The sequence below is a fragment of the Amblyomma maculatum genome, chromosome 6 (genome assembly GCF_055883805.1).
Source record: "Amblyomma maculatum isolate TAMU_Amacu chromosome 6, ASM5588380v1, whole genome shotgun sequence".
NCBI lineage: Eukaryota > Metazoa > Arthropoda > Arachnida > Ixodida > Ixodidae > Amblyomma > Amblyomma maculatum.
Genome location: NC_139349.1, coordinates 149,168,294 through 149,184,058, shown reverse-complemented (window position 1 = coordinate 149,184,058; position 15,765 = coordinate 149,168,294). Strand labels below are relative to the sequence as shown.

The following is a 15,765-nucleotide window of genomic DNA, read 5'->3' as shown; positions in this document are numbered from 1 at the left end:
CCTCCAGAACAATGCTGCAAGATTTCTGCGTGGGGAGTACAACTTTATAACTGGTGTCATGCCACTTAACAATCATTTGGGCTTGAAGTCCTTAACTGTTCACTGAAAACAGTTTAGGTAAAAAGTGATCATCTGCTTTCAAAGTTGAGCATTATTAAGCCCATACTTGCACCAGCCTCATTTCTTATCCAGGCAGCTTGATCATCAGAGAAAAATCCACGGGACTAAGTATCGGACAATGGACTCCCATTAGTCAAACTCGGTTACCCACCCACCGATAAAAATGGGTACGAGTGTCCTCGGGCCTGGTGTTTCTCTTTTGTCAGGTGGAAAATAGTAATGTGGAAAATAGGTGCTAGCTCAGGGTGTCATAATGGTTACGGACAGCCCATATAGGGTGCCCATGTGGGGCGCTTGCTGCCCTCCTTCCCTCTTGTCATGGCCATCTGTCCCAATGTGACTACTACGATGATGATGACACACTTGCCCAAGAATCTTTATAGTAAGATCTAGTGCTGCAACAGTTTCGATATATGTCTGGAGTTTGAAAATGCGACTTCCAACTACTCCAGCTGGAAAAGTGTTTTCTCAGTAGGTGTGAGTGTCTTCATTTCCATTAAACACCACACTTCGGCTCTCACCACTCCGTGCAGGTGTACGTGTCCCTGAGTGGCCCTGTGCCGGGCAGCAGCCAGGTGAACCTGTCTGTGGAGTTCTCCAGTAGCTTGGACCGGGACTTAGTGGGGCTCTACCTGAGCTCTTACGTGACCGGTGCCAATGAGACACGGCGCTTGGCCGCCACACAGTTTGAGCCAACATCAGCCCGGCGCGCATTTCCCTGCCTGGACGAGCCCGCCCTGAAGGCAACCTTCGACCTCACCCTGGTGCACGACCCTGGGCACAGAGCCTATGCCAACACACGCCGCCGAGACCTCCGCCCCTATGGTGGTGGGGGTCTGGTGGAAAGCCGCTTTGAGCCCACGCTGCGCATGAGCACCTACCTGGTGGCTTTCGTGATCTGTGACTATGATGCTCTGACCAGTCAGCTGGGAGACGTGCAGGTGTGATTTCCTTTTCTTGGTGAATGCTGTACTGCCTACTACCTCTGCAGCAGAGATGGCTAGTCAAGAAGTAGGCGGGACAAGAGCTGCTCAAATGCTCATTTCTGCTTCTGATTTTTTTATACATGAAAGAGGAATGTTTGTGTTGCTCAAACAGTAAAAATAACTGAAGTAAATTTTTCAATGCTTCTGTCTCCTTACAGAGTTGATCTGAATCAAGGTGAAAAAAGCAGCCACTATTCTGTAGATTTTGTAAACTTCACGGGACTCCAAATAACTTTTTAAATCATAGCTTTTGGTTGGCTGTTATTACTGAAACAGCATAAGAGGAAAAAAATTCAATGGCGATCCATTTACCACCTTTTGGTGCAGTCCACATGGCTGTCCATGTTATCTAGTGTGCTGTGCATCACTGCAAGTAATAAAGAGCACATAACTAATATTTGATGCCCGTACTCCTTAAATTAGCCCATCAGTCACTCTAGTGTACTTGGAAAATTACAAATAGCTCTATTAGGTAGTGATGAGGTAACGAACCTTATACAGTAGAACCTCGCTGATACGCTTCCGGTTTACACGATTTCCTGTTTCATATAGAGGAACACTGTTTTTCTTTCGGTTAATACATTTCCGGATAACACCATTTCCAGGTTACTATGTTTAAAATTTAGACAAATTGTGGTTCTATAATATGTTTTCCCGATCAAAAGTGCCTGTTCTAACGAGCATTCGTCACATGAAAAAATATCAGCAGTGCTCACTCGCCGCAGTTGCTTTCTTGCATTGCTTAGGTGCGATGGGGTGAAGCATCAAAGGAAGCCAACAAGCCAACATACGGTGGCAGGGGCATAGGGGTGAATAATTTGACGACTTCAATCATTCGCTTGCATTCGAGCGGGCTGGGCCTGGGGGACGCGGTATGAATAAAAATGCGGCGACAGTAAGCCATCGCAATGGCTTCGCCACATGTCACTGGTGTAAAAGGGCGAAGCATCCAGAACTAACCAAGGAAGCGATTCTGGTTCTTCATTGCCATCCGGAAACCAGATTTATTAATAATCTCTTCCGCGCCTAGGACTGCGCAAATGCAGACGGAATTCTAGTAGAGCTAAAAGAAGAGCTGTGCGTATCAGATGTCTGTAAATGCTAATCTACACTTTTACACGGTGAAAATCTCAATTTTAAATTCCTTTGTGCCTCATTCAACAGTTGAAATTTTCACAATGGGGAAGTTCAAATCGTACGTTTCCCTGGATAATACGTTCTTCTCCGCATTAAAATTTTTATTTTTTACGAGGTTTTATTGTATATATGGCTAGCTGCATCTTCCTAGGGGCATACCTTCCATTTCTTATGAGGTTTGAATGTGTGGACGCTGTTTGAATGTTATCTGTTTTGAACTGTACACTTCAGAAACCACAAGAAGCAGCACTTGAATATCCTTCTCCACTGAGACATGTAACAAAGTTTTCAGGTCTGTGGGCCTTGCCCTCAGGTGTGAATGTATTTCACACTGGAAATGCTGGTAGTTGAATGTGGCGCTTGCACAATGGCAGAAATCGGAAAGCAAGAGCAAATTTCCACCTGTTGATGAAATGTATCCTCTCCCCTCTGCTTTGTCTATGCCACTTGTAGCTAGCATAGTTGCTGCCCTCATTTAGAAGGGAATCCTTTATTAATTAGACAGACCCGTGTTCTGACGCAGCTGCGGGTGCTAGTGCCAACGGAGCAGCGTGCCCAGGGTAGCTTTGCTCTGGACATGATGAAGAGCTCGCTGCAGTTCTTCAACGACTTCTTCAACATCCCTTACCCGATGAACAAGCTAGGTGAGCTCATTTTTTAGTTCCCATTTCACAAGTTCTTTGGCTTGAAGGAAATCCGAGTTTCGCATGGCACTGTTTTGTTTGTGTCAGTGACTGGCACTGCATCAAATACAGCGTGAGCTATGGTAACCCCTCTCAAGCTTATAAAGGTGTGAAAGGTGGAAACAATTTGAGACAAATTTTTTTAATGAGCAAAGTACCAAAATTTGCAATTTGGTAGTTGTGCACTGCAGTAACTACATTATTTTACGACACAAACTGTGCTACAAAAACTGAGCGCCTCATTGCAGTGATAACAGCCCCACCTAGTGACATAACAGCGCATAAAATGCAGCAACAAAGATGAGCGCACAAGCTTGGAGCATGCAGTTACTGATAGCAGTGGTCAGTGCCATTGCCGCTGCTTGTTACTTCCTGTGAGCTGCGATGGAATTCAAATCTTCTTGGGCATCCTCTCTCTCTCTCTCTTAGTATATCTGTTTTCTCACATGCTGCTTTGTATTCCTTAGCCTTCTTCTGACCTCAGCTTTAAAAACAAGCCACTTCACTTCAGCCATGTATGTGCGCATTATTTTAGCCGCAGGCACAAACATTAGGTGGCAATAGCTTCAAACTGTGGCATGCAGCAGCAGCTTCATGTGTTGGGCTGTGGCAGCCACGTTTAAATTTCACCTCCATCGAAACGTGGTTGCCACAGCCCAACACATGAAGTTGCTGCTGCATGCCACAGTAATGTTGTGTAATCTCATTGCATGTTAAAGATCCTCATGTGGTCAAAATTACTGTGTAGCCTTCCACTGCGGCACCTCTTTCTCTCTTTCCGCCTTCCCTTCGCTTATGGCTTTGTCAGGTGTCCACTGAGAACTGTGACGGTCACGGAGCAAAATCTGAGCCTTCCCTTATAAACTGAGCATTTCCTTCCTATAAACTAATTTTGGGTGCAATCTGCCTCATGGAGGTGGATTTTGCCTACAGCAAAATCCACCTTTGTTTTCAAGCAGTTTTCTGTGTAGTTGGCGATTCAGCTCTCAGCCATGTCATCTGCCAGGGCACCTGCCAAGTCAATCACACCACCTTGTCTCGCAACGTCACATACCCTGGCGACCAAATGCTTAGCCATGTCACCTGCTAACTTGACCACAAATTCCTTGATTGGTTGAGAGGTTTATGACGTCACATACCTTCGCTGGATCATGGAAAAAGCAAGAGAGTTTCAGAAACCCATCTACTTCTGCTTTATTGATTATGCAAAAGCGTTTGACTGCGTAGATCACAGCAGATTGTGGCAAGCTCTCCAAGAGATGGGAGTTCCAATTCACCTCACCTGTCTCCTCAGGAACCTGTATGAAGGGCAAGAGGCCACAGTCAGAACTGGGCATGGTCTTACTGATTGGTTTCCGATCGAGAAAGGAGTGAGGCAAGGCTGCATACTGTCGCCCTGCCTATTTAACCTATATGCAGAGTGCATCATGAGGAAGGCCGGTCTGGACGAGTCTTCAGCTGGAGTGAAGATTGCTGGAAAACGTATCAACAACCTTAGATATGCGGATGATACCACTTTAATGGCAGAAAGTGAAGTGGAACTCAAGAGACTTCTCATGCGCGCACAAGAAGAGAGTGAGAAGTTTGGGCTTAAACTGAACATTAAAAAGACAAAGATCATGGCGTCTTGCCCTATCAAGTCCTGGAGCATCAATGGACAAGAAGTGGAAGCTGTGACAGATTTTCTCTTCTTGGGCTCCAAGATTACCTCGGAAGGAGACTGCAGCCATGAAATTAGGAGACGCCTGCTTCTGGGAAAGAGAGCAATGGTTAGCCTTGACCGCCTTGTAAAGAGCAGAGACATTAGTCTGCCAACCAAGATCCGTATAACTCGTGCTATGGTCTTTCCAGTTGGGATGTATGGATGCGAGAGTTGGACTGTGAAAAAGGCTGACGGCCAAAGAATTGACGCATTTGAATTGTGGTGCTGGTGAAGACTCTTGAGAGTTCCTTGGACTGCCAGAAGATCAAATCAGTCGATATTGTCGACCATAAACCCTGACTGCTCATTGGAGGGTCAAATTCTAAAGTTAAAGCTCAGCTACTTTGGTCATCTGATGAGAAGAGAGGAGTCGCTGGAGAAAGATTTGATGTTGGGAAAGTTTGAGGGTCGCCGGAGAAGGGGTAGGCGGCGAACGCGATGGTTAGATGGCATCCTCGGGGCACTGCAGATGAAGTTATGTGATGTTAGGAAGATGGTGAGAGACCGGAAAGCGTGGCGTGACATGGTCCATAGGGTCACGAAGAGTCAGACACGACTGAACGACTAAACTGAACTGAACTGAGTCTTGTGATGTTGTCACACACCTGGCCGAGCATTCAGCAATAAGCCATGTTAAGTGATCTTGTGACTTTGTCAACCTCTTGGTCAATGGCATTTTTTTTTATGACCCAGTTGGTGGTGTTTCTATGAATGGTACCTTTAGTGCTGTCACATTAATAAACAAGAGAGGGCGCTAGGCATGAGACAGTGTGGAAAAGGATGGATTAGGCAAACACACTTGAACAAGTGTTGTCGGCGGCGAAGCCATATGTGTTGCCGCTTTGTCGCTGCCGAAGTGTGACAGTGGAAACGTGATGTATTCCTGCAGACTTGGTGGGTGTGCCAGACTTTGGGCCAGGTGCCATGGAGAACTGGGGGCTCATCACATTCCGCATGAGCTCGCTGCTGTACGATGAGGCGGTGACGCCCGTGCGCAGCCAGGAGCGGGTGGCCTCCACGGTGGCGCACGAGATGGCCCACCAGTGGTTCGGTAACCTCGTGACCATGCGTTGGTGGGACGATCTTTGGCTCAATGAGGGGCTGGCCACTTTCCTGGAGGGGCGCTGCCTGCAGCGGTTGCGGCCCGAGTGGCGGTCCACCGAGCTGTTTCCCTACTCGACCACGCAGCCCGCCCTGGAGCTGGACGCCCTGGACACCAGCCACCCGGTGTCAGCCACCGTGCGCGACCCAGCTGACATCGATGCGCTCTTTGACTCCATTTCCTACAACAAGGCATGCTCTCTGGCCGTTTGTGATGGGCGCACTTCTTTCGAAGTAGCACTCTTGCATAGCATTCACTGCACACTTTGTGCAGCATGATCCCAAGGGCATACTAATTTCATAGGTGGATAGATAGATGGGCAGGCAGGTAGGCACATGAGAAAATGAGCAAGCAGGTGGGTGAAGGGTGTTGATAATTGTCATCTAGCTATTAATTCGTTGTATGCTGGCTGTTCCTAAACACCAGTGCACCTCAGGCCTCTGCGGTGGCTTCATGCACTGAAGGCCTTACACTGAGATGAGAGTAAATTCTATAATTTCTCTCTTTCATGCAGCAACAAATGTCATCCATAGTATTTGCAAAAGTCTTTGCCAGTAATAGTTCATCTGCAGGTAATGTAGCCCTAGATTTGAAAACTGAAGGGTTCCTTAAAAATTGTTGAAAATTTTTTCTATTTTTATTGTTGTTTTGGTCATCTTGCATTTGTCTAGCCTAGCTTGCCAAGCATGCCCTTTTGGCATTGAGTACTTCCCGAGGTTCATATTGTGTGTTCTTAGGTTAGCCTGCTGTTCTGTTTATCTCCCAGCGACATATGTATTTATTAGTAAGCCATCAAATTCTCCTTCGTTCCAAGTCATAGGCTAAGCTGCACCATCCTTCTCTTTAAAATGGCAATCACAGAGTCATTTTTGGTTTGTTTGTTTGCTTATTTCTTTGTAATAGATGCTACTATCTCACACTGGAATTTCAGCTGGGTGGGAGAAAATCATGATCAAAACCATAATAAAATAGCAGACTTAAATAATTAGTGGTAGGTTAAAGAAAAACAAGGAACAAAAGGAAGCTTAGTCTCTATCAGACAGCATTACCAAATGAGGGAAGCAAAGGATGTCAGGTCTTAATAAAACAAAGTGACAAACGAGCGTCGAAGCCTTAACTGCCATCTGCATTTAAGGACTTGCCGACGTTAATTGGATGGTTTCCGAATGTCGGAAGTGGGCAAGGTTAGTTTTTAATGGGGGTGAGCTAAGTTTTGGAATTTCAATTTCGAGGTGGCAGTGGTAAATTTCAATAGCAAAAACTCATCATCATCATCAGCCAGATTATATACCCACTGCAGGGTGAAGGCCTCTTCCATATTCCTCCAATTAACCTGGTCATGTGCTAGCTGCATCCACTTGTCAACCCTGCAAACTTCGTTACCTTATCCGCTCGCCTGACTTTCCGACGCTGCCTGCTACACTTTCCTTTCCTTCGTAGGGTTACCCTCTGTTCATACTACATGCCCTGGTCATGCCCATTTCTTCTTGATTTCCTCTACAGTGCCATTAACTGGAGTTATTTCCCTGACCTACTCTGCACACTTCCTATCTCTTAACGTTACAGCTATCATTTTCTGTTTCATGTCTCTCTGCATTGTACTCAGCTGATGTAGAATACTTTTCGTTAGCCTCCATGTTTCAGACCCATGGTGAGTGCAGGTAAGATGCAACTGTTATATACTTTGCTCTTGAGCGATGCCGGTACACCGCTAGTCATAATCTGCGAGTTCTCGCCAATTGCGTTCCATCCCAATCTTATTCTCCTGGTTATTTCCCTTTCATATTCCCAATCTGCGGGTAATACATGTCCGAAGTAGATTTATTCCCTTACCACTTAGAGACCTTTGGCACCTTTTGTAAACTGCTGTTCATTTCCGAGGTTGCTGAACATCACCTGCGCCTTATAGATACTAATTTAAGGTTTGTCATTCTAGTTTGCTGTCTAGATTATTAAGCATTCTTTGAAATTTGTCTCCTGAGCTAGTAGCAAGGCAATATCGGCAGTAGGTATATTTGCCTACCACTTTTTATGCTTCGCTACCTATTGTATAGGTAGCAGTTTACAGTAGGTAGCCGAGCCATACCTCCCTTTGAACTGACCTTAAGGAGGCCGTGCAATTGCTGTGTGTGTTCAATTGCAAAAGAATGAAAGTTGATAAGGATGACTGCATATAACGCTCAGCGCGAGGGAGCGGCAGTAATAAAAGCGTCGATATGCTGTGGCGAAAACTACTGGGTTGGAGTCCGCTACCCTTGTACGGTTTTCTTTTTTGCGAAAACACTAATATGTATATGACTAGAGCTGGAAACCCTGAGTGGGTTGTTAGGCATGACCTTTAAATGATCCAGTCAGCCTAGCGTAGCAATAGTATAGCAAGAGTCAAAAAAGAAAAAAAAACTGTCAGAGCGCAGCGCAATCTAGCGTAGGTATTCTTAATGGCAAATCAGTACAGAACCCAGTAGCTGTTGCCAAAGTCTATCACATTGCGTATTTTTGCACACAGTGTCACTGCAGCATTACATGTCGTTTTATTCATAACCTTCCATCTGCGCACAATGGATTTAAACGTAATGTCGCGATGCAAATATTGCTGGACGTGGGAAAACGTGGCAAAACTGCGTTCGCGCTGCCTAACGGTGCATGCCCGCTCCCGTATCCCTCGCACCTATCTCTGTACGCTCACTTCTACCTTACGCATGCCGGACGCAGGTTGTAACCGGCACCAGGCGTCGCTCTGATCACTAGCTAGCATCCGCTCCAGCAGATGTTATAAGTGAAGCAGATTGAGCGTTGGCTTTCGCGGCGAAGCTAGTCTGTGTGACGCGTCGTCCAATTATGTTTTCTCTTTTTTTTATTCGAGTGTTTTTCGCAGGCATTTTCTACGGGTTTCAACATGCGCACGGTGAGCGGACTGATAGCACAGACAGAATGCTAGGTTAACCAACTGCTCTCGGTCACGAAGAACATAGGAATACCACTACCTTCATGAAACGTGCCATGATGCTGAACACTGATAGAAAAGAAATATGTATGCAATTTATTTCTAGTGTGAAAGAAAACGTACAATCATAATAATTCTCGGAAACAATTTCATCAGATGTGTTCCGTGTCTGCAGCACTCTGCGATGCTAATGCTCAGTCAGCTTGTCAACGGCACTGTCTGTTTGAAGTTGCTCTGGCGTCAATCGGAGCGCGCTAGGCATATTGAGGCCATGCCTGTGCGTAAAAGTTGTGTGCCAGACATGAAGGCAGAAAAAAAGGCAATTCGGCAAGGAGAGCGTGATGCAACGTCAGCATGTCATTAGCACTTGCTCCAAAAGAAAACAAATACAAGCACGCATACAGGCTGCTAAAACCGACGAACAAGTACTGGTTGTTCCCCTAGTGCAGACTCGCGTTGCTAAGGCCTCGTGAAATTGCCTTCCACGACGGTAATCTCTTATAGGCGCCAAGTTACAGAATGGTACAGAGCTGTCACCAATTCAGTATCAGCAGTTACACAAGTTTGTGGCACAAGCTCTTCGCAACATTCGACAGCAATTACTACAGCAGTTGTCCTTAGCCCTCTGCTTTGCTGTTAGCCAGCAATTTCTAGTAGAAGGTATACAAACGGGTAGCGTTACCAAATCAGAAAATAAGGAGGCTTGAAACATGTATATTTCTTGACTTAAAGGGAGTTATTGTTAAAAGCATTCCAGACAAGCGGAGGATCATTAATGCCACAATGTTAAAGGCATTGTTTTCTGGAAAATCTGGTGCTAGAGTTGTGAGCAAGAAATCATGGCCATGCCTCTGGCAGGTGGTAGTTTGCAGGTGACATGGCCGGGCACTTATTGGCCAGCAGGGAAGCCACTGATGGGACTCATTAATGCTATTGCATGGTAATGGGGCAGTGCAAGCGAGAGGACATAGGGAACAAAACAATGTTTCGTTCTGGGACTCTCAAGTGCACTGTAACCTGCCAAGTCGCTCTTCTAAAATGCTATTGCATCATGCCTTTAAAGGCCGCTCAAATTTTTCAGAAAGATCAGTTTTATGCCTTTAATTGATTGGAATATGAACTCAACCCAGGTAAATTTTCAAGAAACTTGTTTGGAGGCTTGCCAGCTCTTGTTAACAAGTCAGTAATTGAGGCTCGTTTAAACCTGTTACCGATCTATAAACCTGTCCGCATTCTGTGTACTCTTTCTGCCTAACTAATGTGAGCTTTAGTGTAGGTGTCCCATGTAATAAATATATTGTTTAGAGTTGGAAGGACAATTGGTACCACGCGATAAGGTGAACGGGAGGAGTAGCAAGTTTTGGAGTGTGCCTCCAAGAGAGCAGTTGGTAACTGTTTTTCTGTTGGGTGTTTTTGGCCGTGATGTACCCCCAGTGTCGGCTTGGTTTCAGCGATTGAGCATATCAGGGAATGGGCATAGCAATTTATTTTTTATTATGATTTCTATGCAAATAGCATAGTCAATGGATTATGCACATTTCAGTCTTCTGCAGGCATTGTTAATTTACATCATCGTCATCATCAGCCTGATTATAGTTGAGAGAAATGAGGATAATACAAGAAAAAACACTGCTCGATACTTCTTGAGAGTCCGAATTCGAGCTCGGCTCGTATTCATGATCAGAAGAGCCATCGCTCTAGTCCGCAGTCGAAGGCCCCGCGTGCTCAGCCATCCGAAAGTAACCGCGCACACAGGGGTGCACTTTCGGTGGCCCTCAGAGCGAAGAAAAATGGCACGTTGTGAAATCAAAATGACATGGGAAGATGGAAAGAGGCTAAAATAATCTCTTTTTCTGCTGCTAGCCGCAAGCAAGGGTGCGGGGAGATAGAGCGAAAGCAGCGATCGAGTCATGTGTCGACCTATTGGAGAGGCTACGGTGTCTGCCCCTGAACTTATCGCGTCGTAGCAGACACACGAACAAAATAAAAATAAAAAAACCTACAAACCTGCTGCAGATAGCAGAACAACCCTTGAACCCGAAACCGCATGTTGAGCCGCGAAACAAGTGCGCCGCATAATTGCTTAGCGCGATAGAGTAGCACGAGGAGTGACAGCGCCCCCCAGCAAAGAAGGTGGCGAGGGTGGGCACGGTCACTCCGTACTCTTCAATATATACGTACCAATACAGCGCGGGGTGAAAATAGGAACTTGTAGAAAGATTTGACAGATGGGACAGCCAGTCCAAGCTGCCAGCTTTGTGCTCAGGCGTGAAGTTTTGAACATACAATAAAGAACTTGAGCAGGGGGGGGGGGGGGGGGGGGGGCGAAAGTGTACCGATACATTCGTTACGGCAAGAAGGTTAATTTGCGGCTGGAGTTGCACTGTCCCTCTCTTTATCCGACTACGGTGATCCACTCTCCGAGGTATTTATACGTGCATACTTCAGACTTGTGGCTTTAATTGTGCGCTCAAACTTAGAAGGATTGCTTTAATGTTTGATTGCCATAAATACTAATGTTTTCTCTTATTTGCTCATTCCTCAATTTCACACTGCCTGTGGCATCTGCAGCACATCTGCCAGGTGGTGAAGGTTGGCAGGTGTAAAGTGGAGAGAAATTCTCCTTTCCACTTTTTATGGGAAAGGGAGATGTGGGAAGCAATGGGTAGCTTGGTAGAATAGGCATCTGCTTCTGCTACAGGAGTTGGTTCAAAATCCACCCTACGGACAAGGAGGGCTGCAAGCATCCGCTGCCATGGTGCCCGACTTTCTTAGAGATATGCACTTGGAAGGAGGCCCCTAAAACCCCGCTGTGCCTTTTCAGGGGTAAACTCAGTTCCCAACACTTCAGCCTGCAAAGGTGTTTTATATAACTGTGTTTGCAATTTTGTATGCTTTAACCATCATGTCGAAAGGTGCGTAAAGGTAACTGTGACCAGGGCTTCTATTGGTGGCTACTTTGTGCTGAATTGGCTACTTTGCAGCCCTCTCTGGCAACAAAAAGTTCAGATTGGCTCCCTGTTTACTCTCTGGCTACTTGGAACATTAATTTTGGCACATTTTCTATTTGTTAGCCATTTATTTTCTAAGTGCAGGTACAGTAGCAAGCAAACATAAAGCTGATCTGCCATTTACAAGCTTTTCTCTTGTGGTGGCTGATGTGCGTGCCTCACTTGGAGTCCGCTTCACTGGGAGACCGGATGGGGCTGCAATGGCAGCATGGTAGCCCAGCCTTCGTACTAGGGGCCTGGTGTTGCCACCCTGTGGATCAGGCATGAGACAGCGTGTGTGCCTCCTGTGCAGGGGGCAGCCCTGGTGGCCATGCTGGAGGGCTTCCTGGGCCCGGATAAGCTGCGGCGAGGGCTGACCCAGTACCTGAATGCGTACCGCTACCAGAGTGCAGACACTGCCGACCTCTGGGACACCTTCACCAATGTGCGTGCTGCCATAAGTGAGATCATTTGCGAACTGAACTTGTTCCTGTGTTGACCTGGTTACAATTCTCATCGTTTGTAGTGTGGCATAAGCTAAAGTGTAGGTTCTGCTCTAGTGTGAGAATTCATCTTTGTTGTAAGGTACTAGTTAAAATCAGGTCATTTTCTTTTTCTGATGCGGGCATCTGGTGCATGTGCATTGAGCAGTTGCAAAGTACTTTCGTGTTCTGCTATGTTGTGTGAGTACCGTAAAAATCCATGTATAACACGAGGTTTTCTTCCCCTATTTCTTTATATCAGCTTTCTGCCTCATCTTGTATGCAGATCCAAACAAATTTCAGCCTAAATTCACAGTTCCAGCCTGATTATTAATCGGCGCTCTCAGCATCAGGCTTCCGGCGAGAGGTGATGCTTTCTAGGTGCACAGTTGGCTGACTTTTTCGATGGTTTCATTTTTCACCACGATGACTCCGTGATCCTCGTGAGCATGGTGCCCATGATGCACATGCAACCGGAAAAAAGTCGATTGCACCTCGCATGATGTAGGGATGACCAAAGGATCACTCGGCACCTAGCACAGGCCTCTCCAGTTGTCCTGGCGATGCCCTACAGCTGAATCATGGACGCCTGACTAGTATTCCCAAGGAGTGCGTTGGTCACGCTTTCGAGAAATGCAGGATACTGAACGCATTTAGAGGTACAGAAGACCTTATACAGAAAGACTTCACTAGCAAAAGACTCTTGGCAGACAATACACATACCAGACAACAACAATCGCAGAAACCTCGAATCCGAAAACATTTCCTAGATGCAGATGCCACGCGTCTATGTGTGGCGCATGATGACCGGCAGCTTGTGGGCTGCCGTCCCGCACCTGAGCTGGTAGCGGGCTACTGGTTTGAGAACAACCGGAGGCTTCTGCGACTGCCAGGATGTGTGTGAGCTGCTCTGCTCTCTATGGTGCGCATGTGCTCACGTCGGCGGGAGAAGGGAAGTGAACCGGCACCGGCACATGAAGATTCACGACACTGTTCAGTACTTGGTACGGCGTGGCGTTGGACGTGTATTTGTAGAACACGTACGCCACGGGGGGCGACCACAAAATGGGATGCAAATAAATATGTTTACTGATCTTTTTCTTGCTCGCATTATCTGCGGATGAAAACTATTTATTTTTTCCTTTTTTGCTATCCCGAAATTATGTTAGATAAGGCGGATTGGGTTAACTGGCCATATTGAGGTCCTCCGTAACATCTTGATGGATGCTGCAATTCGATCCCTGTACCCCACACTGGATCTCTGCAGTGGTCGCCACATTGAACCCATCAACATGTCCACTGCCGCCTACCCAGCAGTTACCGAATCTTCTTCAATGGCCCCACAAGCCGACGTTATGGTCCAGCCCCGTGACACTGGCCCATTCTGTGGCACTGATGACAATGTCGATGTAGACAATTGGCTCGACCTGTAAGAGTACCCCAGCGCGAATAATCGTTGAGATGCCACTCTGATGGTAGCCAGCCTTATCTTCTTTTTTACTGGCATTGCATGCAATTGGTACATCACACACGAGCCCGAACTAACTTCATGGCAAATATGTAAACAAAAGATGCATGATCTCTTTGGTAAGCCCATTGGGGTCCTGCTCGCTGCCAAGAAAGACCTGGCGTCATACGCACAAACGGCCACGGACCATATGTGGCTTACATACAAGATGTTCTCGCTTTGTGCCGCAAGGTTGACAAGGACATGACTGAAGAAGACAAAATTGGCCATATCCTCTAAGGTATTGCCGACAATGCCTTCAATCTTCTCCTCTGTAAAGAGTGTACAAGTGTAGATGCCATTTTACAGACATGTCAGCTCTTCGAACAAGCTAAATTTCGTCAAATATCGCATCGTTTCGATCGGCTGCCAAACAGCACTGCTATTTCCACGTGCGCTGTTTCAGCGACTTTAAGGTAGCCGTCTGCAACAGATAACCTCACCCGCATCGTGCACCGATAATTAGAGGCACTGCCACCTGTGGTTCCCCCTGCTCCTCCAGTACCTTCTAACTACACTGCCACAGTTTCCTAATAAAATAAGTTGTCCGTCAAGAGGTTGCTAACATGGGGTTCTCCACAGGCCAAATCATGACCGAATACCGCACTATTCTGGAACCTCCTGTTATTGCCGCTACCACTCCCCAAAATAGTTTCTAGCCTCGATATGGCTCTCAATATCCAGCGGACTGGCGCACTCGTGACGATCATCTCATGTTTTTTCTGTCATCGTGTAGGCCATATCTCCTGCCACTCCCGTAACGCAAGCCATTGGCACTCAGCACCCTGCTTCTTCAACAATCGGTATGACTTTTATCCACCACCCCATTATGCATCACATTTTCCGTCTCAAGCATCCGGCCAAGTGCCCCCTGAACCATCCCGAAGTCGCTCACCATCCCCGCAAACCCGTCACTCCCGATCTCCTGTTCCTCACCGCAGCTCATCACCTTCCTACACTGGCCACTTCGCGGGAAACTAGAAAATGCAGCTCCCAGAGGTGACGCTGCATTCTTGACCCAGACTGCAAATCCTGTACCGTCCTCTCCTGTCCCAAATAACCTGATCATTATTTCTGTGGATGGTGTTTCAGTTCCTGCCCTTATTGACACTGGTGCCCAAATATCTGTTATGAGCTCTTCTTTTCACTGTCGCCTAAAGAAATTAATGACCCCAGCTGCGACATGCACCGTCTGCGTAGCCGACGGCAGTTGTGCTGCTCTAACTGTCATGTGTACTGCCTGTGTAAATGTTGCCGATCACCATACTTCTGTCCTTTTCACTGTTCTGCACAGCTGTCCTCGAGACATAATTCTTTGGCTCGACTTGTTTGCTCATTCCGCCCTCATTGACTTCTACTGGTCTTCTGCGCCTCAACCTGCCTATCTACTCTGAGGACCTATCAAGCCCACCTCTCCTTCGCTCCGCCACATTCTGTCACCTGCCACTGGAAGCTGCCATTTATGTCCCTTTAGTGCCCTATTCAGCCGTTCCTGACGGGGACTATCTTGCCTTCCCTGTCACCGATGTCGTTCTGCAGCGTAATGTTGCTCTTCCTCATCTCATCGTCCATGTCTGTCAAAATCAAGCCACTCTGCCTGTCCTCAATTTCAACTTAACGCCACAGGTTCTCCCCGAAGGCATTGCACTTGCTGAACACTCCTCGCTGAGTGAATGCATAGTGTCTGTTCTCAAGCGTGAGTCTCTGCCTGAAGTTCCTAGTGGCCCCACCCAGTCCAGCTCCAGTTCTGGTGTCATATCTGGGATGATTACGGCAGATCTACCACACGATCTCGCACTAGATCTGCACAACCTTCTGCTTACTTACAGCGATTAGCTTCGATATTGGTCGCCGTGTGCTGAGTCAGACAGCAGCTGTTACTCATCGCATAGACACCGATTACGTCATTCCTGTCCACCAGTGCCCATACCGTGTGTCCCATTCAGAACGTCAAGTAATATAAAGCGAGGTCAACAAGATGCTGGCCAATGACATCATTGAGCCTTCGAGTCGCCCATGGGCATCTCTTGTGGTGCTCATTAAAAAAAAAAGAAAGGCAACGCGTGCATCTTTGCGTTGATTACCGCCGCCTCAACAAGATAACCAAGAAAG

The 15,765-nt window shown here is 46.8% G+C and overlaps 1 protein-coding gene across 1 annotated transcript in view; it reads left to right on the top strand.

Annotated features, from left to right (window-relative positions):
* Positions 1–15,765, top strand: part of LOC146187000 (endoplasmic reticulum aminopeptidase 1-like) — a 72,801-nt gene that overhangs the window by 18,708 nt on the left and 38,328 nt on the right. Inside the window, exons 3-6 of the mRNA XM_084607539.1 lie at positions 654–1,061; positions 2,767–2,887; positions 5,518–5,921; positions 11,978–12,109. Of these exons, the coding sequence (XP_084463665.1) occupies positions 654–1,061; positions 2,767–2,887; positions 5,518–5,921; positions 11,978–12,109 (1,065 nt within the window). The remainder of the gene's footprint in view (positions 1–653; positions 1,062–2,766; positions 2,888–5,517; positions 5,922–11,977; positions 12,110–15,765) is intronic.